The 26488-nt window shown below is 37.9% G+C and overlaps 3 protein-coding genes across 4 annotated transcripts; 1 reads left to right on the forward strand and 2 right to left on the reverse strand.

Moving 5' to 3' along the window:
• Positions 1–6070: 6070 nt before the first annotated feature.
• LOC126795923 (transcription factor DUO1-like) lies at positions 6071–8000 on the reverse strand. Its single transcript, XM_050522651.1, has 4 exons — positions 7624–8000; positions 6935–7184; positions 6712–6756; positions 6071–6574 (listed from the first exon to the last, which is right to left on the reverse strand). Exons 1-4 carry the CDS (start codon positions 7920–7922, stop codon positions 6071–6073), a joined length of 1098 nt encoding a protein of 365 aa, XP_050378608.1. The 5' UTR covers positions 7923–8000.
• A 542-nt stretch (positions 8001–8542) lies between these two features.
• LOC126795926 (uncharacterized) lies at positions 8543–10467 on the reverse strand. Its single transcript, XM_050522654.1, has 2 exons — positions 10193–10467; positions 8543–8949 (listed from the first exon to the last, which is right to left on the reverse strand). The coding sequence occupies exons 1-2, from the start codon at positions 10430–10432 to the stop codon at positions 8875–8877; spliced, it is 315 nt and encodes a 104-aa protein (XP_050378611.1). The 5' UTR covers positions 10433–10467; the 3' UTR covers positions 8543–8874.
• A 6917-nt stretch (positions 10468–17384) lies between these two features.
• Positions 17385–24525, forward strand: LOC126795920 (CST complex subunit CTC1). 2 transcript variants are annotated; one of them, XM_050522646.1, is made up of 16 exons: positions 17385–18530; positions 18617–18738; positions 18933–19007; positions 19124–19202; positions 19299–19361; positions 19444–19521; positions 19671–19868; positions 20056–20160; positions 20256–20534; positions 20731–21210; positions 21303–21923; positions 22015–22106; positions 22537–22738; positions 22922–23036; positions 23773–24107; positions 24216–24525. In XM_050522646.1, the coding sequence occupies exons 1-16, from the start codon at positions 17424–17426 to the stop codon at positions 24387–24389; spliced, it is 4125 nt and encodes a 1374-aa protein (XP_050378603.1). In that variant the 5' UTR covers positions 17385–17423; the 3' UTR covers positions 24390–24525. The 2 variants fall into 2 exon arrangements, with proteins under 2 accessions (XP_050378603.1, XP_050378605.1); XM_050522648.1 differs by lacking the exons at positions 22922–23036; positions 24216–24525 and having other exon boundaries at positions 23773–24029.
• Positions 24526–26488: the final 1963 nt, after the last annotated feature.

Consider the following 26488-nt stretch of genomic DNA (forward strand, 5'->3'; position numbering starts at 1 on the left):
TATAAAAAGGTCAACAAAATTAGAAAAAAATCAATTTAAAAATATTTTATGGACTATTTTGCCCTTTCTTACTTTTTTTTCTTCTTTTTTTCATTTTTTTTCTATTTTCGGCCATAACTTTCTCGTCCGGCGATAGATTTTGACGAAATTGGTACCGTTAGAAAGATCTCGCTCACATCTTTCATTTGATATACTACCCACTCCGAATCGACCAACTGTAATAGGCGCAACAACCACCACAAAGGGTTGCCGCCATCAATGGCGGTATTTCAAGCAATTCCGGCGAAACCGAAGCTTAAGGTTTCCTATTCTTGCTATTCTCTTCATTCTGAGCATACTTATACCAATCTCATTTAAATTTTAACAAAATTTCACATATTTCCACATTTCCTCTCGGCATGTCACAGCTTCTGTCACAGACGCTATCACAGACGCTGTCACAACTCCTGTCACACCTACTGTCACACCTACTGTCACAACCGCTATCACACTATATATTTACACCCACTGTCACAACCTCTGTCACACCACCTGTCACAACCACTATCACACTACCTATTACACTAACGGTCATACCTCCTATCACACCCACTGTCACAAAAGCTGTCACATTATCTATTTACACAAATGGTCACACCCACTGTCATACCAATCTCATTTGAATTTTAACAAAATTTCATATATTTCCACATTTTCTCTCGGACTGTCACAACTATTGTCACAGATGTTGTCACAACTGCTGTCACAGACGCTGTCACAACCGCTATCACACTGTCTATTTACACCCACTATCACAACCTATGTCACACTACCTGTCACAACCACTATCACACTACCTATTACACTAACGGTCACACCTCCTATCACACCTCCTATCACACTCACTGTCACAGAAGCTGTCACACTATCTATTGACACTAACAGTCACACCCACTGTCATACCAATCTCATTTGAATTTTAACAAAATTTCACATATTTCCACATTTCCTCTCGGCATGTCACAGCTCCTGTCACAGACGCTGTCACACCTATTGTCACAACCGCTATCACACTATCTATTTACACCCACTGTCACAACCTCTATCACACTATATGTCACAACCACTATCACACTACCTATTACACTAACTGTCACACCTCCTGTCACACCTACTGTCACAACCACTATCACACACATTGCCCCTGTCACAACCACTGTCACAATCCCTGTCACAATCCCTGTCACATTACCTATCACAATGAGTAAAACACAAATATTGGCATTGTATAATTGACTCAGGGTGGCCATATTTCATCAATAGTAGGGCAACGAGGATAAGGAAGAAAAAAGATAGATAAATCATGCCATTATGGTATCAATGAGTATAGGACCATCTACGATTTTCTATGGGAAACTAGGGGAGGGAATCTATCATATCATTATCTTCTCCATTCTAGTCTCGGCCCTGCATCAGCCAGCCAAGCTGTCCTCAGCATCGTCTTCTCTTTAGTTCCAACTTCCCGCCGGTGGAAACCAAATCTACTCGGCAAGATCTCCATTGGAAAGAAAGCCCATATCGCTACCCTGAGACCACTGTACGATTCTGTTTTGGCGACGGGTTGAGGAGACGATGTGGCAGCGTCGACGACAAGAAAGAGCAAGGCAAGGACGGACTCGACGTCGGGAAAGAAAGGGTCGATGAGGCGTGGGAGTGGAATCAGAAGAGTTGATCTGGAGGTTGATTTCGGCAACAAGCTTCCTGCACCGCCATCTGGACAGTCTTCTCAATGACGGCACCGGTTTTGGCTCATCAACACCGTGTTGATCCTCGTCGATGTCGTCGAGGGTGTTACATCCAGACGCACGCCATGCTCCGCTAGTTTTGATAAAGCTATTGTCAAGCCTGCGTTTTTTTATTTGAACTTGCCTGATTTTTTTTAGGGAGAGTAATTTAGATAGTGGCATTCATGTAAATATCATCAACTTCAGTGATTTAGGTTGTTAAGGGATTTAGGTTGTTGACTTTTTTATAATTTTCAAACATTGATCGATTGTTTTCTAATTATTATTATCTAAATGGACTTTTTTATAATCTCCCCAAAGAAGTACTCTCTTTTTTTTGGAGAAAAATAAAAGAATTAAGAATATACTAACCTTCTTGCACGTGTCAAGACACATTCAAAATGACATATTTACTGTTTTACTACACATAAACTAACTTATTTTACTGTTGTTTGAATGTGTGCACTACGTCTTATATTCATATTATTTTGGAGAATTTGTAGGAGAAAGTGGTTTGTTTGAATTTTACTTTCTTACCCACTATACTTTCATACTTATGTATCAAAGTACATATGAATAAATTAAGGTTTCGCTTGTAAACCTATTCTGAGAAACCAAATTCATTCATTAATTCCATATACATAGACCCGGCACCCTATTGATCAAGAAAGTCAAGTACAGTATGTATGTTACGTCTGGTGGTGTTTCATATATCCTCCCTTAGTGAAGATATTTTGCTTATCATTTGTCGACATTAATGAAATCTGCTCTCTCTCTCTCTCTCTCTCTCTCTCTCTCTCTCTCTCTCTCTCTCTCATATATGCTTCCGTAATATTATTTTAGATAAACCGAGTTATTACAAACAATTATAGAGATCAGAATTGCATGCACATCAAGTCGGCGCAACAACATTGGTGTTGTTATTCTGAGACTATTGATTCTAACTTGTCCATGTTACCAAACACCTCCTATAAGTGGAGATATTTTGCTTGGAATTTATGCATGACATTAAATCATTACTAAAATTTACAGTCCCCTTTCCTTGTCTCTCAAATGATTCCTTAATAATTGTTTGGAAACCTAGCTATTACGAACAATTATAGAGATTAATTATTTGCATCAAGTAGGTCCAACATTTGTGGTGTTATTCTCACGTACACCAGGTTTTAGGTGTGCGTGATTGTGAACTGATCGAGTACGTGGTTGCCATTTGCCAATGGCAAGACTTGGATGATTTGGGAATCTTGGGGCATTGCCGCAGAAGATGCTAGTTCAGTTGGTTGTGTTTGATCATGATCAGCAGTCACAGTAGTATTATACATCTTAATCTCCTTCTTCTGTCCCCAGAGCACCGTGTATAAACCGCACACAATTAGAACCCCTCCTAATACGCTGTCGTGGAACATCACCAATAAACAATAACTAAGAAAATTAATACATGCATGTTCTAGTAACTAATTAGGCATTGCTGAATTCGTTTTACACTTGCTAGCTGCTTTGATCTACGTATCACATAATATGTAATTATGGAAAAGGTTGCCACTTACCTTCCTACGCTTAACTTTTCATTTAGCAACAAGGAACTAGCAATAGCCACGATCACTAGGCAAAGTGGAGTGAAGGTTGATACGAACAATGGACCTCTCTTGCGTACACACCATGAGATCAGAACCACCACCAGGCCTGAAGTCACAGTTCCCTATACTATTGATTGCACAAATGACCCTTCGAATTAATCTTGAGCATGAGCAAATACTCCAAATAGAATACATCCATGATATAGCATCGTTAGTAGTATAAAGCAAGATGGTATCGTTCACAAACCGGTGATCCACCATGGCAAAGAATCACAAACATTTAACAACGAATTCATAAGAGATATAAAAGTTTTAAAGATATGTTTCAGACCAAACAGAAAATAAACCTCACTAATATATACATGTGATCAACCAACCAACACACAAACATCACCAAACAAAACGTCACAAGTAGCTTCGAAATCATAATCTCATCATATGCAAACACCGAGCTTTAATGGACAAGTATTGATTGACCAAACAACAACCTAATGCCGAACTAGGTTACTTAGCGCATCCCTAACTCGAAACATGGCCTAGTAATCCTATCTTAGCACTTAGAAATTACAAGGTAACATGTCATTCTCAATTATCTTACCACTTCATTTATTCATCTCTTATCTAATTAATTAGCGTATCTTAGATAACAAACAGATCATGGTTAATTCCTAGTGATTACTAACAAGTTAAGCATGTCACTTATTTTAACAAGTTAACAAAAACACTTCAGAATCCTATATGCAAAACTAACTTAGCGTCTTGAATCACATATAGTTAACGCACAAGAAAGAAAATCATTAAATCATTAAATTATAAACTCACGACATCTACATAGAAAACAAAATCAGAACTACTTTTATAACATCTTGCAAAATCGAAAACTACATAAAAGTATTTCATAAATTCAGAACTAGCCAAAAACAGAAACACAACATCACACAAAGAATCCAAACCGAAAACATAATTCAAGAAGTAACGAGTTACACTTTGTAAATCTCCATAGCGGTATCAAAATAAGGCAGCACGGCTTTAACTTGAATACAATCCTAGACGTAGCGCTTTGGATCGAATGGAATGATAGCAAGATGGTGTTCATGGCTTGAATGGCTTTGAGGATGATGAGTAGTGTTTAAGGCAATGTTTTGGCCAGTCTTGTGAGCAAGGTTGATCATATTTTCTGTGAGAATTAGGTGCTATATAGAGAGGAAAAACCCTAGGGAGGATGGCCACAAAGTTGAAACCAAATTAGTTTAGGTTTCTTACATTTTCTCAATTCGGCAGAGCTGACCTTTATAGATTTTTGTAGATTTTCATCCAAATATCACACCTTATCTGAATCATCGTGAGTTGTCCGGGGGAATCCGTCAAAGATGGATGACGTGGCTGGCAAAATTCTGATTCTGATAAGGATTGGACATTAATTGCATATCTTATTCCTCTTTTAATCCTAATTTGTATTGCACGAATTTCCTCATTTTAATTAGGGATGCAACTCTCTCTCTCTCTCTCTCTCTCTCTTATCTCATTGGTTGCAGCCTTCTTTGATTTTCTTACCTCTTCTCATTTATTTGTTGCAACTTAAGTTGATTTTCTTACCTCTTCTCATTTATTTGTTGTAGCCTTCTTTAACTTTCTTTGGTGCAAGAATTTATGATGATTATGATATAGATTCATGCTTCTATATATATGAGAAACAAGACCCCAATTTTCCCTCACAGCCCTTGGATCAAAAGCAAATCAATGGCTGAGATAATTCTGTCGAGCCCACTGGACCTCCAAGTAATGATTCGGTCATATCTCCTTATATGAATAAGATATTGGTTCGATTCCAAATCCTATAGAAAATAGACTTGTAGAGCTTTCCATCCATATAAGAAACGTCTTCTAATTCGATCTGAGATGTCCAAGGGAGCCCGTCAAAATTTGACTACGAATCTTGACAGCTTTTCTAATTCTTGCATGGATTGGGCTTCTAAGTGCATATCTTATTCTCCTTGATAACTCTGATTTATATTCATGAAAATATCTTCATATACACCTTGAAAATCCATCTCCAACTTGGTTTAAAAACCCAACTCTCAATAGTTTACTATCAATGTCGCACGGCCTCTCCTTATCCTATTAGGAAACTGATTTTCAGTTTTTCCTCTTTCCTTGCGCAACTAGGATTTGTCTTTCCTAATAAAAATAAGTATGTTAGAAACAAAGAAATAGGAAAAAATGAATCACACTCGAACAAGAAATCATATCTCAACAAGGATTCTGAACACTTAGCACGATTTTCATCATCAATTCACTCATAATCGATATAAGCTCAACCTAGACACTTATGTATGAAAAACATACTAAATAAGAGGTAACATAGAGTAAGAATATGACATAAACACGTTAAGAACGTCACACTTTTTGCTCCTATCACTATCACATATATTTAATAAACTACGTACGCTTTTTTTTTTTTTAAATAACGTACTATTCATTGTTTACTGGTAGAGAAAGATCTATTGACGTAGAAGCTTGAAGATACCAAGCTAAAGAAACCAGTACTATCAGCTCGAAGATATATCGATGGTCAGTTGTCTATTATACAGAAAATGGCAGAAACAAGAAGTACAACGCTAGTAGAAGCATGTAAATATATCAAGCTAATAAAGAGTAATAAGCTAGCTAGTTAGTCTCCAATTTCCACATGCACAGTAGATGTTACTCATGTTAGACAATTATTGCGAATCAATCATGAGATGAATTGGAGTCATTTGGCAGTGGCTCGATTTGATCAAACATTTCAACTGGAAAGTCATCGAACACACAATCCGGGGTTATTGGGTTGTCAATCTTTTCCCCCTCAACATTTCCGCAGCTTGCAACTGGCTCAAGAAATGGCGGCACGATGTCAAGTTGTTTGCCAAGTTCAGCCTCCAAAGTTGTGAACATGTCGAAGTCAAGTTTCAGGAGTTCATGGGTGTCTGATGAGTATTCAAGCTCTGTTTGCAGTTGTGGGTTCCCTAGGAAAGGAATTAGAGATTGGGACTCAATCCATAGATTCTTCTCAGGTAGAGCAAGCTCTAGCTCCTGCTGAACAGGGTTGCCTTTTTCAAAACCAAGCAAGTTCGAGTCAAGAAGTCCTGAAACTGGCACCATTTGGAGTGCATCAGAGTTCCCAATGCAAGGTGATGAGCATGATGCAGCCTGCAATGATGATTCACGCTCTGATGAACAACTGAACTTGGGAATCTAAAAACGAAATAAAAGAGATCATACTAGCTAGAACATAACAAAAGGTTGCAGTACTAGAGTATCTAATTAATCGGTTAAGATGACTGCATTCAATTCCTAATAAACTAGTATTGACTATTGAGGTTAGAACAGACCTCTTTGAAAAAGGAGTGCTTCGGACTCTCTCTATGTTCTGACACCTACATGTCAAGAAAGAAAACAACATCAAATCAAGTTCGTAAACAGAGAACGGCTCCTACCCTCAAATTAAGTAGCCAATGTGTAGTAGCAGTGTAGTACTACACTACTACACTACTACCGATACATATGGTAGGATAGCAAGCAATATATAGAAGCAAATGTATTAGTTTAATTTACCTCCACAATGGGAACCTCGTCATGGTAAACTGGAATTTCCCTTCTGTTCTTGTGTGATTTGGAGGGTGTAACTGCTGATGTTGATGTTTGCAAAATCCTAGCCAGCCTTTTCTGCCTGCTACTCCAGAAGTTCTTAACATCATTATCGGTTCTCCCTGGCAAATGGGTTGCTATTTTTGCCCATTTGTTCCCGAATTGTGCTTGCAATTCTATCACCACCCTCTCCTCCTCTACTGAAAATTTGCACCCACTAGTCGAAAATAGAGAAAACAAGCAGAGATCAACGCCAACTAAGTTATCAACAAACCCCCCAAAACCTAATTATTAATCTCAATGAAAGTGAAGGAACAACCGAAAGAAGAGTATCAAATAATAAAAAATGGGGCTGCTCTTCAATTTGAGCATAATTAAGCTTCTTGAAGAGAGATTCAATTGAAATACCAACTGAAAGTAAAATATTAGCGCTAACTATATTGGCAAGAAGAACCAGAAACATATAGATTGATTAGCAATAAAACCCAAAAGCCCGACAGATAATCCAAATCAAAATCCCATTAGTGGAGAATTCATAAGCTTCTTGACCCTAATGCACAAACAGCAACATATCACTACAGCAAATACAACACAAATTGTCGAAAACTACAAGCACATTAACAGAGTGAAATGATGGAAATTAGGAGTTTACGTACTTCTTTAGGTTGGGACGAAGCTTATTAACCCAACGGAGACGGCACGACTTTCCGGTACGCTGCAAGAGGCCTTTGGATCGAATGGAGCTCCAGTCTTTAGGGCCACATTTCTTCACATGGTTGATAAGCACTTCATCTTCCTCTGCTTTCCATGGTCCTTTTCTTATTCCTTCTTCTCTTTTGCCTTCCAATTCATGCTTCCTCTGTTCTCTGACTCTTGGACTCATAACAACACTGCCAATATCAATTTTGTCCGAGTTTGTGCGAGTGTGTCTGCCTTTGTGCAATTGTGTCTCCATTTCAAGGCTTAACCGTCACCTTTGCACTCTCCTCTCCCACGATATAGCCCACATTCTCCTGCTTTTTCTCTGCGTGAAAATCTCTATTACAATATCGCCCATGATTTTGACGAAATTTAAACTGGATTAGGGGAATTATAAGGAGGGCAGCAACGTAAAATACAATATTACACGGGGAAGACATAAATATGAAAATCATTGGACGTGGGACAGAAAAAAGAAAGCACACAATCTCCCGGGGAAAGAACAGCTGCCAGCTCTGAAATTCTGAATATGAAACAATTGTACGTGAAATGTAGCACTGTTGGGTTTCAAGACCTTAGAGATGAACAGATAGTGCATGCAGCAGGAGACAGCACCCATGAGGAGAAGTGCCAGGAGCGCAAAAAGGATTGAGATCGGACTCCGTCTACCGGCGAACCAGTTGAGATAATGGACTGAAATGAGAGACCCAGAAAGGATTTGGCTGAAGTCTCAGGATTCATTGTTCTGGTTCAGGAATTAAAGGATGATTGAAAGCATGAACAAGAGGGACTCTCTATCTATGATAGTTTACATTTAAAAAATTCGGGAAGTATCATACAAAGCCATACAAAGCCAAACGAATATGAAACCTGAGACAGGGTCGGAGAACGGGAAAGCTTTCATACAAAGTCCAAATATATACACGGCCAGTACTTTAATCCTTGTGCAGTTTAAACACTTACTAAGTTCATTCTCATTTTTTATATAAATTCATTTCTATGGACATGCCATGTCCTACATATCATTGCACATACCATATCACCTGTCTTTGAAATAAACAGTCAAAACCTGAGCGCTAAGATGATGGAATGTTTTGATGGGGAAAGAGTGAAGAAAGGAAGAACAAAACCAAAAATGACCAAACCGGAAGTCCAGCCAGTTGGTCTGATAAAATAGAATCTGAATCCTAAGGTACACCCAAAAATAGTCATTCATCCTTTGCCCTCCGTTGTACCCCGAGGCCAGTTCTTATGTTTGCACCCAATTGAATTAAGTCCTCCACCTGTTAAGAAGAATGGACAGCCGATAAGTGGTGATGAAGTAACGTTTTTGTTGTTCTACTAAAAAAGGTGATGAAATAAGATGAACAAATAAACGAACTGAATGTGGAACAATTTTTCAGTCTGCATTTTTAATGTTAACCCAACTAATACCGAAATAATTTCTTAGGTAGTCTATTGATGCTTCACTCAATATATGACTAGACCTCCTTTTCAGTTTGAGGGCTAAGTTTAGATATAGAATTCATATTAAATGTAAGCTGATTACAATTGAGAGGATAGATTAGAACTACCGGCATTTGAACAGAAAAATCTAAGTAAAGGTTCTCAATCACAGCTGAAAAGGATCCCAGCTGCATAAACAGAAGGTCTAGCATCCAAACTCACCAGTAAAATTTGACAAATTCGGCAACACACTGGATCTTTAAATTGACAAATTCGACATGCACTCTAATTTCCTTATCTTCCTTCTCTTATGAATATCAACCACAGGATCAGAATTTGTACTGTCTAGCTAGTCAGTAAGCATTTGGCCAAGCAAAAAGTAAAGGAAGGACGGTAAGCATGAACTTATTAAGATTCTGGAAAGGTCTTATCTAACAGTTCCTTGCTAACACTATTAGACTATCATACAAAATTGATTAAGTAACTGTTCAAATGTTTGCAAATTTAAAAAGGGTTACAACAAGATGTAGGCAAGGTGGAATGAAAATCAACGATTGAATAGTCAACGTATCAAACCGGACAAGTAATCCAAATCCTAGTAGCCAAAATTCGTACCTAAAATTCGACTGTTTAGGTATGAGTTTAAAGAGTTATGATCTCAATGACTACTAATACAACTTCTATAGTCTAAAACTAGTAGATGAGCTTAATGAAGAACAGTTTGTCAGATGTCCATATATTCTACCACCAAAAGCTACAGCATACTCTTAATTCAACATAGAGAATACAAGGATTACGCTACGATTGATCTACTGAGCCTTTAACCTCTATTCATGAACTTCTCCCTGACCTCCATACCAACATTGAAAGAGAAAATGTAACAAGTAAGCTGTGTAAACAATCGGGTACATTAGATATGAATCATAACGAATAGACGAAACAGATAATGGAAACATCAGGAAGAAAAGACAAGCTCAAACACCTTAAACAATATTTTTATCTGTTTCTTTCAAACAAAGCAACAAAATTTCACCAGAAATATGCCAATATGCAGGCAGAGAGAGAGATGGGGACTAAAACCTTGTGGATGCCAGAAGAACGGACGCCAGCGAAGGCGGCGGTGAAGGCGGCGCCGACGATGAGGGAAGCGACAGCGCAAGCCCTGAAAGGCATGGAAGTGGAGTGGGGACCGGATCCTTTCCGGTAGAGGACTACGGCGCAGGCGAACTGGGCCGCGCTGGCTCCGGCCCATAAGAAGTGGGCGTCGGGCATGAGGGTCCGGTGGTGGTTGCCGCCATTTCCCTGCTCCGCCTCCTGCATGGTCTCTGAGACTGCTGACTGACTGATTAGTGGTTTTTTCGGACTCGATCCTCTTGTCTCCTCATACTGTCTTATAAGTAAATTCGATCCGTCTATTTAGAATTGATGGTTGGATTAGCTTACGTCACTTAAAATGAGATTTTCAACGTGGATATTATCTTTCTCAATGTCTCATCATTCCCATCTCTCTTTGAATTCTAGTTCTCCCTCTGCTCTCTTGAATCCCAAACATCAACTCCCATTTCTTCAATTTAAGCACCTCAGCTACCAACCTTACTCCCATTTTGGCATTTGTGCGATACATCGGAGGTAGCTTGGTTAGTTGACTGAGTCTAATTAGTTAAATCAATATGTTGCTTTTTGTTTAATAAGCTCTGGATTGTAGGGTGTAGATTAGTGTTTGATTTATTCTCCTTAGACTTAGCCACGATATAAGTTATGTAAATCGTGGATGCATTTTGTTCTCATTCCTGTTTTGTGAAGGCTTTATAAAAGCCTCATTCCTTTTGATAAATAACACAAGCTTTAGAGCTACAAAAAAAGAGTCTTTTACATACAGTTCTTAACAGTGGTATCAGAGCCCCATAACGGGACCTGATTTGAGAAGTAATGAGTGAGTGAAACACTGAGAGAAAGTGTTTGAGCAGGACAATAATCAAAAGAGTGAGAGATGGCTGAACGAAGAAACTTGTTGAGCATTCCCAAGATTGATGGGGATTACGATCATTGGTCCATGGTAATGGAGAATCTGCTCTGATCAAAAGAGTACTGGAGCCTCGTCGAGAATGGTTACACCGAGCCTGCCACTGATGCAGTGACAACTGCTGCACAACAGAAAATCTTGGATGACTAGAAGCTGAAGGACTTGATGGTGAAAAATTACCTATTCCAATCGATCGAGAAACAAATTCTGAAGACTATCTTTCCAAAAGATACATCCAAGCAGCTGTGAGATTCCATGAAGAGAAAATATCATGGGAATGCTCGAGTTCAACGAGCTCAACTCTAGGTGCTTCGCATGGATTTTGAAGTCTTGGAGATGAAATCTGGTGAGTCTGTGAATGAGTACCTCTCTAGAGTGATGGTGGTAGCAAATGATATGAGAAATTCAAGAGAAGACATGAAAGATGTGAAACAGTTGAAAAAATCTTGCGCACACCAACATAAAGGTTCAACTATATTGTGTGCTCCATTGAAGAGTCGAAAGACATTAATAGTCTTTCAAGTAGACGAGTTACATAGCTCGTTACTGGTGCATGAACAGATGTTTCAGAAAAGTGGTGTGGAAGAGTAAGTTTTGAAAGTCACATGAGGTGAGAGGTCTGGAGCAAGGGAGGAAATAGGTTTGGTGAAAGAGGTGGAGGTTGTGGAAATTTCAGAGGAAGAGGAATGGGTCGAGGAAGAGTTTTCAACAAAGTTTTCGTGGAATGCTACAGATGCCACAAGTTGGGACATTTTCAGTACGAATGTCTTAGCTATGCCCATTATGCTGAGTTATATGAAGATCAAGAGATGTTACTCATGTCTTATGTTGAGATGCACAATTCCAAGTGAGAAGAGGTGTGGTTCTTAGACTCAGGTTGTAGCAATCACATGAGTGGAGACAAAAAGTGGTTCATTGAGCTTGATAGGTCCTTCAGGGACTCTGTATAACTTGGAAATGACTCAAAGATGGTTGTCATGGGGAAAGGAAATGTCAGAATACAAGTTGATGGCAGAACTCAGGTGATCACTGAGGTATTTTACATTCCCGAGCTCAAGAATAATTTACTTAGCATTGGGCAACTTTAGGAGAAAAATTTGGCTATTTTAATTCAATACAATGTATGCAAAATCTTTCATCCGATGAAGGGGCTGATTATGCAAACAAATATGTCTGCAAATCGGATGTTTGTGTTACTTGCTTCTTCACCTACTAATGTTGTAGGACAAGCTTGCTTTCAAACATCATTAGATGAGTCAATAACAAACCTATGGCACCAGAGGTTTGGTCATCTTAACATGAAAGGGCTACGGACGTTGGCATATAGAAAGATGGTCAGAGGCTTACCAATTCTAAAATCTAGCTCCAAATTGTGTACTGATTGTGTTGTGGAGAAGCAACATCGTAGTCATTTTCCAAAAAAAAGTCTATGGAGAGCCTCTCAACCATTGCAGCTTGTGCACTCAGAAATCTGTGGTCCGATTATTCCAGAATCAAATAGTCACAAGAGGTACATAATTACGTTTATTGATGATCATAGTCGTAAGATGTGGACATATCTTTTGCATGCTAAGTCAGAGGCTTTAATGATGTTTAAAAGGTTCAAAAGCATGGTAGAAAAAGAGACCGGGAACTATATTTGTTGTTTACGTACTGACCGAGGTGAGGAGTTCTAACTCTTCTGAGTTCAATAACGTTTGTAGTTCAAATGGGATCGGTAGACAACTCATTGCGGCTTATTCTCCACAACAAAATAGAGTCGTAGAGAGAAGAAACCAAACCTTAATGAACATGGTGCGGTGTAGGCTGAGTGCAAAAGAGGTTCTAAAAAAATACTGGCCAGAAGCAGTAAATTGGGTAGTGCATGTGCTCAATAGGAGTCCCACTTCAGCAATACAAGACAAAACACATGAGGAAGGATAAAGTGGATTCAAGCCTTCAGTAGAATATTTCAAAGTGTTTGGGCATGTTCACATACCTGATGTCAAAAGAAAGAAGCTTGGTGATAAGAGCTTCAAGTGTGTGTTTTTGGGAGTCAGTGAAGAATCCAAAGCCTTTTCGGATGTATGATCTAAAATCCAAGAAGATTGTCATAAGTCGAGATGTGGTTTTCTAAGAGGAAGAAAAATGGAGCTGGGGGAAATCAAATAAAGAAGTTCTCTGTGATGTTAGAAGAAGAAGAAGAAGAAGAAGAAGAAGAAGAGAATGGAGCAACCAGTTTAGACTCATCTACACCAACTAATGATGTGACTAATCCAGTTCAAGGGAGGACAAGAAGGAAACCAAGATGGACAAAGGACTTTGTGAGCGGTGAAGGCTTGTCTCAACAGAACAGTGAAGGTTCTTCCGAGGAAATGGAGGCAGAAGATGAGGTTGACCAACTAGCTGTGGAGATGCAACAACTTGCTATGTTTGCTTCAAATGACCCCACAACTTTTGAAGAAGCTACTAAGAGTCTGATTTGGAGAAAAGCTATGAACCAAGAAATACAAGCTATTGAGAGGAATGGTACATGGGAATTGATTAAGTTGCCAAGAAGAGCAAAAAAGATAAGTGTTAAATGGGTTTTCAAGACCAAGTTGAATGAGAAAGGTGAGGTGGATAAATGCAAGGCCTGACTGGTAGCAAAGGGATACACACAACAAGCTGGTATTGACTACACTGAGGTATTTGCCCATGTAGCTCGTTGGGATACAATACGATTAATTCTTGCACTTGCAGCCAATCGAGGATGGAAAGTATACCAACTTGATGTCAAAAGTGTGTTTTTGCATGGAGAAATCAATGAGGAGGTGTTTGTGGAAACAACCACGAGGTTATGAGGTGAAGGGTGAATAGAGCAAAGTATACAAGTTGAAGAAAACACTATATGGGCTTAAACAAGCCCCACGAGCCTGGTTCAGTCAGATTGAATCTGATTTCATCAAGGAGGGGTTTGAAAGATGCTTGAGTGATCACACACTTTTCACAAAGAACTGTGCTGGTAGAGGTATTCTTATAATCATCGTGTATGTCAATGACCTTATTTTAACAGGACACAATGAGTAGATGTTTGAAAAGTTCAAAACTTCAATGAAAGAAGAGTTTGATATGTCTGATCTTGGTTGCATGAAGTACTTTCTTGGAGTGGAGGTGGTGCAAAACTCTGCTGGAATTTTCATAAGCCAAAAGAAGTATGCCAATGAGGTACTGGAAAGATTTGGAATGGAGTGCCTTAATTCCGTGAAAAATCCAATTGTTCCTGGAAGTAGGCTTGCTAATCAGGCATTAAGGTTGATTCCACTATTTTGAAGCAAATGGTGGACAACCTTATTTATTTGACTGCCACTAGGCCTGATCTAATGTATGTAGTAGTGAGCTTGATAGCTCATTTTATGGAAGTCCCAACAATGTTGCATCAACAAGCATTGAAGAGAGTGTTTCGATACTTGAAGGAAACAACTGAGCTGGGAATACGCTACAAGAAAGGAGGAGAAGAGAGCTTGTTTGCCTATTCAGATAGTGACTATGCTGGTGACCTTGATGGTCACAAAAGCACCTTAGGCTATGTTTTTAAAATGAGCTATGGAGCTGTAGCATTGGAGTTCCAAAAAGCAATCAGTTGTGTCACTTTCCACCACTAAAGCGGAGTTCATTGCTGCTGCTGCATGTGCTTGTCAAAGTGTGTGGATGCAGCGAGTTCTTGGGAAGCTTGGCCTTCAGCAATGTAAGTGCACTATATATTGTGACAATAACTCAGCCATTAAACTCTCGAAGAATCCTGTCATCCATGGTAGAAGTAAGCATATCGATGTTCGGTTTCATTTTCTTCGAGACTTAGCTAATGATGGAGTAGTAGAGTTGGTGCATTGTGGCTCAAGGGATCAGTTAGCTGACATTATGACAAAGCCTTTGAAGTTAGACTTGTTCTTGAAGATGAGAGAACAACTCGGTGTGTGCAGTGCTCAAGAAGTAAATTGACTGTATGTTTACAGTGCAGTTTAAGGGAAGATTTGATAGGTAGCTTGGTTAGTTGTTGACTGAGTCTAATTCCTAAGTTGATTAGTTAAATCAGTATGTTGCTTTCTGTTTAATAAGCCCTGGATTGTAGGGTGTAGATTAGTGTTTGATTTATTCTCCTTAGACTTAGCCATGTTATAGGTTATGTAAATTGTGGATGCATTTTGTTCTCATTCCTGTTTTGTAAAGGCTTTATAAAAGCCTCTTTTCTTTTGATGAATAACACAAGCTTTAGAGCTACAAAGAAGAGTCTTTTACATACAGTTCTTAACAACCTGAACTTTAGTAATTAGCTTAGTCTGCCGCATCAAATATATGGCGCGGTCTTTGCTGTCGCTGAATTCGCAATCAGATACCAAAGAGTACTAATCATATTTTAGAACATACCAGTCATGAGTTTGTGATTTATATACTTACGATCCTGTCTAAATGCAATGGGCTCGACCAATATAATTTTTTCTCGTGAATTATGATGCAGGTGCAAGTTATACATTCCATTTGAACTTGTGTTGAAAACTGAGATATGGAATCCAATTTTGTGGTTAGCTAAAATGAGATGGTATCAATTTTTGTTTTTCAATGGGTTGTAGAATACTAGAATTCACACAAGTGAAGGCTAGATTCAAAGGCTTCTACATGCCCACCACAAAGCTTCTAACACCTTAAGCTAGCTTACTTTTCCTCCTCCTTCTAGATCTTTGGATAATTGAAACAAGAAACTAGCTACAACTGCCATTTAGAATTCTATCTCTCACATTGGCAGTTCAAAGACTCTTCATTCTTAAGTAGTGAACCCATATTTTGATACTACAGAATCTGCAAAATTAAATCAATTTGGAAAAAAAAATCTTCTTAAACTTGTTAGACCCACCTGTCTCAAAGCATCTCAACTCTAAATTTGCTCGATGAATTCGGGTTGGGGGAAAAGAAGATGATGATCTGTGAAGAAGGGAGTCGACTACAAAGTGCAAAATCACACTTCAATTTCTTTTTCTTTAGATGAGTGAGAGAAACATGAGCTTAGGTTTTCGTAAATGAGATATATATATATATATATATATATATTTGCAGAAGAGAAAAAGAGATAGAGGAAAATATCTCAAAAACAAAAGTATGACAAATCTTGGCCTTTCATATTAAATGGACGGATCTGATTCACTTATGAGACTGTGTGAGGAGAGAACCATGAGGAGAGGATCCAAGTCTGGGTTTTTCAGGTTGACCCGTTTGAAGTGGGCTTTTATAATTGACAACTTATAATTAAGGAACCATGTCACTTCTGTACTTTTATTGATCAAGACATAGTTGATGTGATGACTTTTGAGCTCATTGTTGATTAGACCTATCAGTCTATCACTTTTTTTTTTCATCTCAACCATTTAAATCGGAAGCATATATGGATAGATTAATACTACTATAAAATTGCATTTAATTCGGTGATTGTTAAGATATGAAATTAGATTAAATTAATAGACAAACCAAATTTGTGAAATATGAAACATTAAAATTCATAATGAGTATATCATATTTATGAATGTCTTAACGATTTTCAAAATAAATACGTAATATTCCGAACATAAAAATTGGGTATTAATTAATCGAGGTTCTACTATACTCACAAACTAAGAGGTATATTATAATATATATATATATATATATATATCTCTACTACTATAAAGCAAACATCTAAATACCACCAAATTACGAACTGACATAAATGTCATTTTCATATCACAATGAAAAACAAACAAATAAGGGTAGTATGGCTAAAATTTAAATAATTTAAATAAATTAAATAAAAAATATTACTTCTTTCATATTTTAATTAATAATTTTTTACGGAGATACTATCCACTTTTACACACCCATATGGTGTGATTGTGTGGGCGGTTTCTAGTATTTATAAGCGTGTACTTAAAGTTTCATCAAATTGTGAACTGTCAAATCTATCACTTTATAATTTTATCTTCATATATAGTCAGAAGGACAATTATGTAACTCTATAAATGTTTCACCAATATGTTTAAGCAAAATTATCATTCAAAAATACACCTTAAATATAATAATTCTACAGAACCGTGTGCCATCAAAACATCTGTATCACACGGTACAAGGCTAGTACCAAAAAGTTCGTCAACAAGAAAAGACGAGAAATCGACGCGTGTAATGATGGACTAGAAAGAAGAGCCGTTTTTAGGGGTCCTATAAAACCTCTCTGTTCCCGCCTCACTTCCTGAGAGGGACTTTCAGTCTTTCAAAGCTCTCCAGACCTTTCACATTCACTCATCAATGGAAAATGTCACGACTTTGACAATCGCAGAGCTACTCCAACGCGGCCGTTGCCTCACCGGAGCCTCCTCTTTAATCACCCCTTCAATTCCTCCCAAATCATACCAAGCCTCAATCCCCTCCATCTCTCCCGCCCCCTCCTCAAACCCTAACCCTAATTCCACCGCCAAGATCCTCCCCTCTCTCGGCCACTTCGCCCTCATCATCGGAACCGTAACCCTCCCCACCACCACCGCCGCCGCTCCGCGATGCTCCTACAACACTTGCTTCCAATTCTCCGACGACTCCGCCGCCTCGATCTGCTGCGATGTTCTCGACTTCGACGCTCGGATTCTCGGCCGCAAAATCAACGTCCTCGCCTGGAATTTCATTCCGTCCAAACGCGGCGGCGGGTTCCTGGAGATTATCCGGTGGGAGTTTCGAGATTCAGTCACCGGAATTCGTCCCTGTTCGAGTGTCATCTCAATGGATTTAGGCTCTTCAGATGGTAATGAAGACAGCTCCAAGGCTCGCCACGGCGTTTTCGGCGCGGTGGAGTCTGTCAGTCCTTTATCAACTGTTTCATGTAAAACAGGTGATAGCAATTCGAAATGCTATGCGGCTTCCGACGCCAGGCCGGCGACTAGCCTCCACGGCTTTTTGGTCCAGTTTATGGTTTGTGAGTGTGTATCATGTAGTTCAAAGGAATCAGTAGTTGTGGTTTTGAAGGATTCAATTCGAGAAATTGATGCTCATTCGTTTACCAAACCATTCTTTGTATATTGTTGTGGCTCTGCTTCGTCGTGGCATCCTGTGTTTACCAGGCTAGTGGGAAATGTTGTTGTTATATCAGGGTTGAAAAAGAAGCTGGTGTTTATAGGGAAGGAAGAGTCTAAAGTAATGTGTGTAACTACAGGAAGTTCGGCATTGCATTTGAGCAGATTGTCCAAGAAATGGACGCCGAAAGTTAAAGTAGTTAGAAAGGGAAATGGGGAGGTAGGTACTTATAGAGGGATAGTGAGAGGTGTGTATATGCAAGGAATGCTTGTAGAATTGGACAATGAGGTGTGGCTTCTGTTAACTGATCAACTGCTGACTCCACCACATAGTCTTAGGGCGGGCGCTATTGTACGTTTTATAACTTTTTGTTAATCTGGCCTATTAAGTTTTTGCGTCTACTACTTTTTGATGTCTTCTTTTGTTCTTGTTACTAGATTTCTGTGAGAAATGCCCATTTTGTGAATCCAAGATTCGGTTGGACTAGAAGAGTGCTTATACTTGGTGCTTGCTTTAGGACCAGTGTAATTGTGGAATCATTCTCACCAATAGAAACTCGGTAAACATGTATTTTCAATTGTTATTGGGAAAATGTTGATCATGGCCTTTTCATGGTGACTTGAGGAAATAAATTCATACTGCATGCTTGTGGATGGAAAGTTTTGATCCCTTTCCCTGTAATGCTATTCTAATGTGCATTGTAGCTATTCAATTTCTTGGGCCACCAGACATTGATTCACTTGTATGTTGCAGGTGTCATATAGCTTCACAATCACAGAGTTCTCTGGGGAAGTTCATTGAGTCGGTAGCATTTTCTTCCAGATTATGGTATGTTTTCACAGTTAACTTAATTGGGCTTTGGATTGGATTTATCTGGTTTACGTATAATCTTTAAAAGATTAATTTTTCCAATTAGTTTATTTAGCTGGATCGTTGGGTTTCAGGGTATTGATGGTTGCCTGGTATTTGCGGAAAAAGTTTGCTCGTATCTTATCTGAGAAGGAAATTTTGGGCTCAAAACATGTAAATTACGTTTTTATGAAACCTTATTTCTCTTGTACTATATTTTTAATTTGGTTTTCTGATAAGTTAATTTGGACGATTGCAAGGTGCTACCAGAAGGGAGGATTAGTTGAGATGTATGCTAGTTCACATGTGTCTTCATTGAAGCATCAAACTCGGGTAATTTGGTTTCTCTTTTGGATTTGCAGACCTTTTCGTATTATTCTTTTCTTTCATATGTTTATATAGTTCCTTTTAGCAGCCAGGAGTATTCATGGAATTCTGCAAGCATGATTCATGTGCCTGTGGTTTTGAACCATACATGGATAATCTGACTCTGGTACGTCAGGCCAGGATAATTTATGTGATCCACTTTTTCTTAAAAACTGTTTTAGATCAGTTCATTTGATTTGGTATTGTTTGTTAATTTTTATGGGTGTTTGTCATCAGGTGAGTACCAAAAGTAACTAATTTTTTTTATTTAATCAGGCGATCCCCTTGTCTCTTTTCATATGTCACTGTGAGCTCACTTGGACGAGGGCACTGAACCTGGAAGGTAACAGTAGACAATTGCATGATGACAAACAGTACAACCATCAATTTTGTGAAGGGAGATCTTATGTTCAGTCAATTAGAAAAATCTTTTCAAGTGAAGATATAGGCATAACATTGATTGGAAGTTTGAAGGTTAGCGGTTTTGTTAGTGGCTATTTTCTGGCTTAAATACTTTGCATTGGTTTGTATTGTTATCGTCATATTCTACTTGGGTAATTTAACAGCTCAATCTGAGTAGTGCTCTTTCCTTTTTCTTTGAATTTGAAGTAGTATAGTTTATTACCTGATTTATTCTCCTTTTTATGTTTTTAATATACAGACTTCTCCTTTTTCCGGAAGACTACAGTTGGTTGATGCAACTGGTAGCATTGATGTTCTTGTACCAGACCTTCCCCCAACTTGGGATGCCACTAAAATAATTAAGGTCTTGTCTGCCACTAATACTACTTGGGTCAGTTAATATATATGTCAAATTTTCCTATAGATTTCTGGACTCACTTAGGTCATTTTGATTATTAGGTAGTTGACTACAGTGTACTTATTGACGGCATGCCTGGGTTTGTGGATTCTGAAGGATCACTTGATTATGATTTGTTCTCAATCAGAACTATCTTCGATTTCGTACCATTGGCAAGAAAGGCGAACTTAACAGCTTGTGCCTACTTTCGCCTGAGAAGTCCATTGTGCAAAAATCTTTGCTTTTATCCTTGTACTGGATTGGGAGAAGACTTGAAGAGATTTGAAAGTGGAACATTTCACCTGCTATTGATTACCCACAAATTTCCTGTGCTACACAAGGTATATCCTGCTTTACTGCTTATGTAATAGCTGAAATTTCTTAGCAGCTGCAGGAATTTCATATGTATCTTTAGAAGCCCCAATGTAGAAAAAAGCGGAAGTCAATTGTTGAGTAGCAGTGTTGAAAGTAGACATGGATAACTATCTTTTGTTTCTACTTCATATGTTCATGACCAATTTTAATGCTTATTATCAGCTTCAAGGTGATGCGTTGATAAGAAGCTCATCAAGCATGTTTGTTGAGGCAATAATCTTGCCATGGAATTTATCTGTTGCTGGAAAAAATGCTATTTCCTGTCAAACTGGGGTAGTTGAGAATGGTCCAAAGAATTCCATGGAATTTTGTGCTGTTGGATGTTACTTGAAGAATGGTTCTTTCAAAAGACAAAAGGTTACTGATTCAAGGAAGGAGCTAAGTTTGGGTTCAACGGAGTGTTCCTGTGAGGCCATCAGAAAATTGAATTCTTGTGCTAAGTCTTGCATTGAATCCAATGAGGTTAAAACATATAGCAACTTGAGTTCTCATGAAATATCTTGTTTGGCTATAATTGGTGGAGTTACTCGTTCAGTTATCTTGTACGGTACAAAAGCAAAATTAAATGGCGGTAGCTTTAGTGGTCCCAGTGGACAGAAGATATTGCTCGAGTTTAAGTCTGACAGCTTTTATAAGTATCAGGTGTGTCAGCTTTCTCCATTTTGTTAATTGGTACATGGTCCAGGGGTATAACTATTTCTGTTATTAAATTGTTTTTCACACTTACATTGCAGCTGCTACAGATTGGCTGTTACTATATCACAAAGCATGATAGAGAAGACTCTTTTTGTAATCTTAAGAGCTCGGATGATTTCATTGGTAAAACAATTCTCATCCCTTCCACAACTCATCTGTGGAGCCTTTCATTTGGTACAGATGAGGTTTATCAAAATAAAAGTTCATCAAAGTGTATTCTTTTGGATGATTCTCTTAGAAGTGATGAGTTTCTATCTGGATATCATAACGAAGTACTTCTTCAGACGTCCGTTGAAAATTTGCCTGAAACCTCTTCAGACATATCGCTTTGTCTGTCTGCTAGTGCATTAAGTCTTGGAGAGCTACACCTAAAGGAATTGAAAGAAAGCCTAATCATGCCAGTTGTGACACCTAAAGACATTCCAAAGATCTCTTCTTGCATTAGTCCTGTAATGACTGCGCCGTTATCAACTGAATCCAGCCGCATGTTTCCTGAGGGAAATTTAATATCTTTGCGTGGGCATGTGGTTGCGGTTCATAGCAATGACGAAAGTTCTGTTGATCCACTTTTGAACTGTCAAAACCTTCAAGATCCTCCTGAGCTGAGATTGCAGAGGGTGACCAGCAGTTGCATTCACTTGTTGGTGGACCATCAGATTGTAAATATCTGTCTTTTGTTTTTTTTTTTTGCCTTTCTTGTAGATCAGAATAAATGTAGTTTGATCTCATAGGATCATTTTACTCAAATAGGTAAAGCTATCTGGTTCTTTGCGCACAAACGATCTTCCTGTTGGATTTGGACCTGGTGTGGATGCAACATTTTATCGAATTCTTGCACTGCGGTAAGCACTGTCTTCTCCTTCAGTCACTCCGGTTCTTCTCTCTAGAGTTCTTGTTCTTATGTGTAATGGCATAGTGTGATATTGTCTTTTAATGCTTTCAGTACCAGCCGAAAAACAGATTTTAATCATTTATGAATCTCTATCTATATTTGTAAACCAAAGGTGTGTTCAGTATTTATTTTATAAATAAATGAAGTTCGTTCTTGTCAGAATTTTGTTTTTGAGTTTTATTGATAAATGAATTTAATTTTTGCCATCCTATGTTGGTTGCTAGAACTCCATCTGTTTGACCATACTATGGTCTTCGTTTACTTCTAAAGTACTTTTTAGTCTGGAAGAAAATTTCCAGACAGAATCTATCAAGCTGAGCTGGAAACTGTTGGTAATTATTAGATTATTGCTTGATGTCTATCCTTTGGTTGATTTTCAGGGAGCAGAATAGATGGATATTGACATCGGTATCATTTATTATAATCAATTCCATAAGCGGAGTCAATGAATCATGCGCTGTGAAGTCCTCTTGTCCTGCTTCATACACGCCCACTGCTTCACCCCAAGAGATTATTCGTTCAGGAATGATATCTGAATTGGTTCAATGTTTAGACTTCAAGCCAATGCTGTTGCATTGCAGGGTGAGTAAATTTGTTAATGTTTTGTTTTTGTTTTTGTTTTTTTTGTTTTATTTTTTTTGTTTTTTTAGTTTTTTGTGTCTTGTACTAGCAGCCTGCTGCCAAGCTATATACTATTCTTTTCTATACCTTTAATCTTGTTCCTAGAGGGTTGAAGCTTCTACTCACTATAGTGCAATCGTATAGGTTGTTGCTATCCGTTTCCTGGTTCTAGAGAAGAAAAGTCGAAATTTCGGTTATCAACTAGATAGTCACCTGAGGCAGCATCTTGTTGACATCCCACTTGCTGGCTTTGTTCTAGGTAATGTATTGATTGATTTCAGAAATATTTTTATGGAGTTTGCTTAGGAGGGTAAAAACATTTCAAAATGTTGCAAGTCTGCTCTGTGTGTGTCTTCATTTGTTAAATCTCTTTATCCCTTGAATATCTTGATTATCCTTAGGTTCTTAAGAAAACTGAATGTGATAAAGTTGCTGTATAAATGAGTCAACAGTATTATCCCATAAATGCAAATAACAATGCTAGTTTTACAAAGTCTGATGTGGTGGGTAATAGGGGAATTAACTGATGGAACTTATTGGAAAACCCAGGGCATGCTATTTAAAGTGGCCTCGTCCATTTGTAAACAACTTTTCTATTATTTATATATAGAAGGCCTTTCTACCAATATCTTTAAATGTAGAATTCTACAGTTGAATACCATCTCTCTCCCTCTCTCTCTCTCTCTCTCTCTCTCTCTCTCTCGCATAAACACACGTACACTTGCACTGCAATGTTTTTTTTTGCTAGCATATGTTTCTAGATGGCGAAGTTTTATTAAATGTGTAAAGGCATGTTTATATCAACATATGTGGGTACTGTATGCATAATGCAGTTGGTACTACCGGTAAGTTCGTATTAACAAAATGATATCGAGATTGAGCACTAGCTTCAATACTAGGAAGCAACCTGCTTGCTTGGTGTGAATTAGATGAACACATAAGCTATTGTACTCGTGGAATTAGTTAATTGTGTTGATCTCCAACTTTTTCTGCAGATGATGGTTCTTCTCCATGCTGTTGTTGGGCTAATGCTGAAAGAGCAGCAACCTTGCTGGGGCTGTATGAAGAATTCCCACAGTCGGCTTTCCAAAATAGTGATTGGACCATAAAGTGGGCCCAAACGAAGAATAACACATGGAGTTCCACTATTCATCATCTTGATAGAATTTTAAATAATCATCGTCAGATTGTAGTGAGGAACTATGGATCAATGTTTGATTCATCTTATCAAGATCTCGCTGTGTCTGTGAGTTCGGATAATGCCCTCAATAGCTATGATGAGGACCTTCTAAAGTTTATAGTCTTCAATGCTTGCTTCAGCAGATTTTGGGTTAGTTTGCTATCAATTTAACTTGGTTCATAATAGTTGACTCAATTAAACCTTCACTTGCATATTCAAATGATCTGCGGTGGTAATTTTTTTTTTCCATTTGTGCAGACTATTGGTGCTAGTGTGATGGAATTGGATGCTTTTAGGCGATTGAAGACAGAGAACTATATGGAACCGGAGATGTCCATGCATCCAATGCAACAAATATGGGCCACAGAAGTTCAACACATTAACCATCTCAGTCAGGCCAGGAATGTTATTCAAGAACTGATGGATGGGTAAATATATTGCATTTATTAGTGCGAGATTCTGAATATTGTGTCTAGTATTTCCATGAAGATGTGAGATCCACATATTTGGTACTAATTAATTGGATTTTTTCAATCGGAAAGAAATGGCTTTTTTTTGTTCTTTGAAATATGGAAGGTCATTCGTAAGTCCTATTAATTAAGCAGCTTATTTCTTGCTTTACCTCGATTTGAACTTTAAATTTTTTGCTTTACCCCCTATTCTAACTTCACTTTAAATTTCTCCCCCTGAACACGTTAAAAAAAACTAATTTCGCTTTAGGGTGATGCTATTATACACATCTTTTTGTTATTAATAATCTTTCTTCATATGGCCTTTGTGCTTGGCTTGTTTGGCATCAAGAAGTAAAAGTCATATTAGAGTGCAAAAACATATGGCTATGCGGTATGTACTTTGTTAATTTAGTGGCCATCTCCATGGCTAGTTGTTGCTTCGTGTGGTGTTGTTTGTCTCTTTGTCTTTGTATTATGTTGGACTTGTATCTAGATTTTGGCATATATGGCTCAGTTATGCCTATGTTCTCTATCTTCATTTTTCAGTTTACGGCCCTTTGTGTGGCCTTCTAGTTTCTTACTTGTAAGCTTAGACCATATACATCTCCTTTCAGGAACTTAATTTGATTTGTTGAGAGTTGAGACATTATAATAATACTGGAATTATGAACCTTTATTATTTTGTTAGCATCAACAAGTAACATTTTCGCAATGTCATATAGAAATGTATGTATGGTGCGTTAGGGAGTTTAATGGCTTTAGGGGACATCAGTCTAGAACAGTCATCAATAGTATATGCATTCATCTCAGCCCTAGGTTATATATAACTTAGATCAACTAATTTGAGAATCAAAGAGGTTATGAATTTCCCTATGGTTAGGCGAAAAGATGCATAACATGATAAGACCGAAAATAAGCAGCCTCTTATTAAAAAAAAAAAAAAGAAGAAGAAGAAGAAGAAGAAGCTTTAGAGAACAATGCCCTCAATCATTTACAAAATGAGAGATCATAGATGTGTGGAATTGCAATGGAGGCAACAAATTTTAAAGAATTAAGTAATGGAAGCAAGAAAAAACTTGATGCAACTGGCGCCTACAATTATTTGGAGTCAAATTTTTACGCATTCCAAACGGCAAACGCTAGCTAAAAGGGGTTCAATGATCAGCAATAGCTATATGATGTTTTATATCACCATCTCATCATAATATCAACATTCCTTGGCTATGGTGAAGAAGCTGGTGCACTCAAAGGGCGGGTACCGATAGAATATAATTGATTGGCCATGCTATTCGAAAGCAAATCAGTTTCCATATGCAGCAATGTGGTACAATTATGAAGAGGACGATACAAACACACAACGATGATGATCAGTATATTTGTAACCGTACAAGACTATCTACGATTAGGAATATATAGTTTGTAACGTAACAGGTACATATAATTTTCCTCTCTTTGACTTACCTCTACGTATATTATATAAAATTCCACATTGTAAAACAGCTTTTTTAATAACTAAGAATTTCTCTCTAGTGTGTGATATATATAATCCCCTTCAGAGCGGAGCCCCATTTTGAAATTAAAGTGCTGATGTCCTTATTTGATTAGTTTTTCAGTCACTTTTTGACGTCTCCATTATTCAGTAGTTAGATATGCATGTGTGGATTATCCATACAAAATTTTACCCAATTTGATAATCGTTAAGGTATCAAAACACTGTTAAATATATTAACCAACCGAATTTGTCCAACTATAACCATTCTTGTAAATCATAATTGTGAAAGCTCAAACAGTCACCAAATTGGGTGAAATTTTATATGGATGATCCACACATACATATCTAACTACTGAATTGTGAGGATGTGAAAAAGTGACCAAAAAACTAGTCAAATAATGACCTCTGCACTTTAATTTCAAAATGGGACTTCGCCTCTGAAGGGGATTATATATATATATATATATATTATATACACACTACAGAGAAATTCTTAGTTATTAAAAAAGCTGTTTTACAATGTGGAATTTTATATAATATACGTAGAGGTAAGTCAAAGAGAGGAAAACTATATGTACGTGTTACGT

The sequence above is a fragment of the Argentina anserina genome, chromosome 5, assembly GCF_933775445.1.
Source record: "Argentina anserina chromosome 5, drPotAnse1.1, whole genome shotgun sequence".
Classification (NCBI taxonomy): Eukaryota; Viridiplantae; Streptophyta; class Magnoliopsida; order Rosales; family Rosaceae; genus Argentina; species Argentina anserina.

Coding starts and splice junctions, on each gene's coding strand:
- LOC126795920 (XM_050522646.1), top strand. CDS start 17,424: ATGGAAAATGTCACGACTTTGACAATCGCAGAGCTACTCCAACGCGGC. Junction 19,869..20,055: donor CATTGATTGGAAGTTTGAAG/GTTAGCGGTTTT, acceptor TTTAATATACAG/ACTTCTCCTTTTTCCGGAAG. Junction 23,037..23,772: donor ACTTGCTGGCTTTGTTCTAG/GTAATGTATTGA, acceptor CTTTTTCTGCAG/ATGATGGTTCTTCTCCATGC.
- LOC126795923 (XM_050522651.1), bottom strand. CDS start 7,922: ATGGAGACACAATTGCACAAAGGCAGACACACTCGCACAAACTCGGAC. Junction 6,757..6,934: donor ACGAGGTTCCCATTGTGGAG/GTAAATTAAACT, acceptor CTTGACATGTAG/GTGTCAGAACATAGAGAGAG. Junction 6,575..6,711: donor AGCACTCCTTTTTCAAAGAG/GTCTGTTCTAAC, acceptor TTTCGTTTTTAG/ATTCCCAAGTTCAGTTGTTC.
- LOC126795926 (XM_050522654.1), bottom strand. CDS start 10,432: ATGCAGGAGGCGGAGCAGGGAAATGGCGGCAACCACCACCGGACCCTC. Junction 8,950..10,192: donor GTTCTTCTGGCATCCACAAG/GTTTTAGTCCCC, acceptor TCTTCTTAACAG/GTGGAGGACTTAATTCAATT.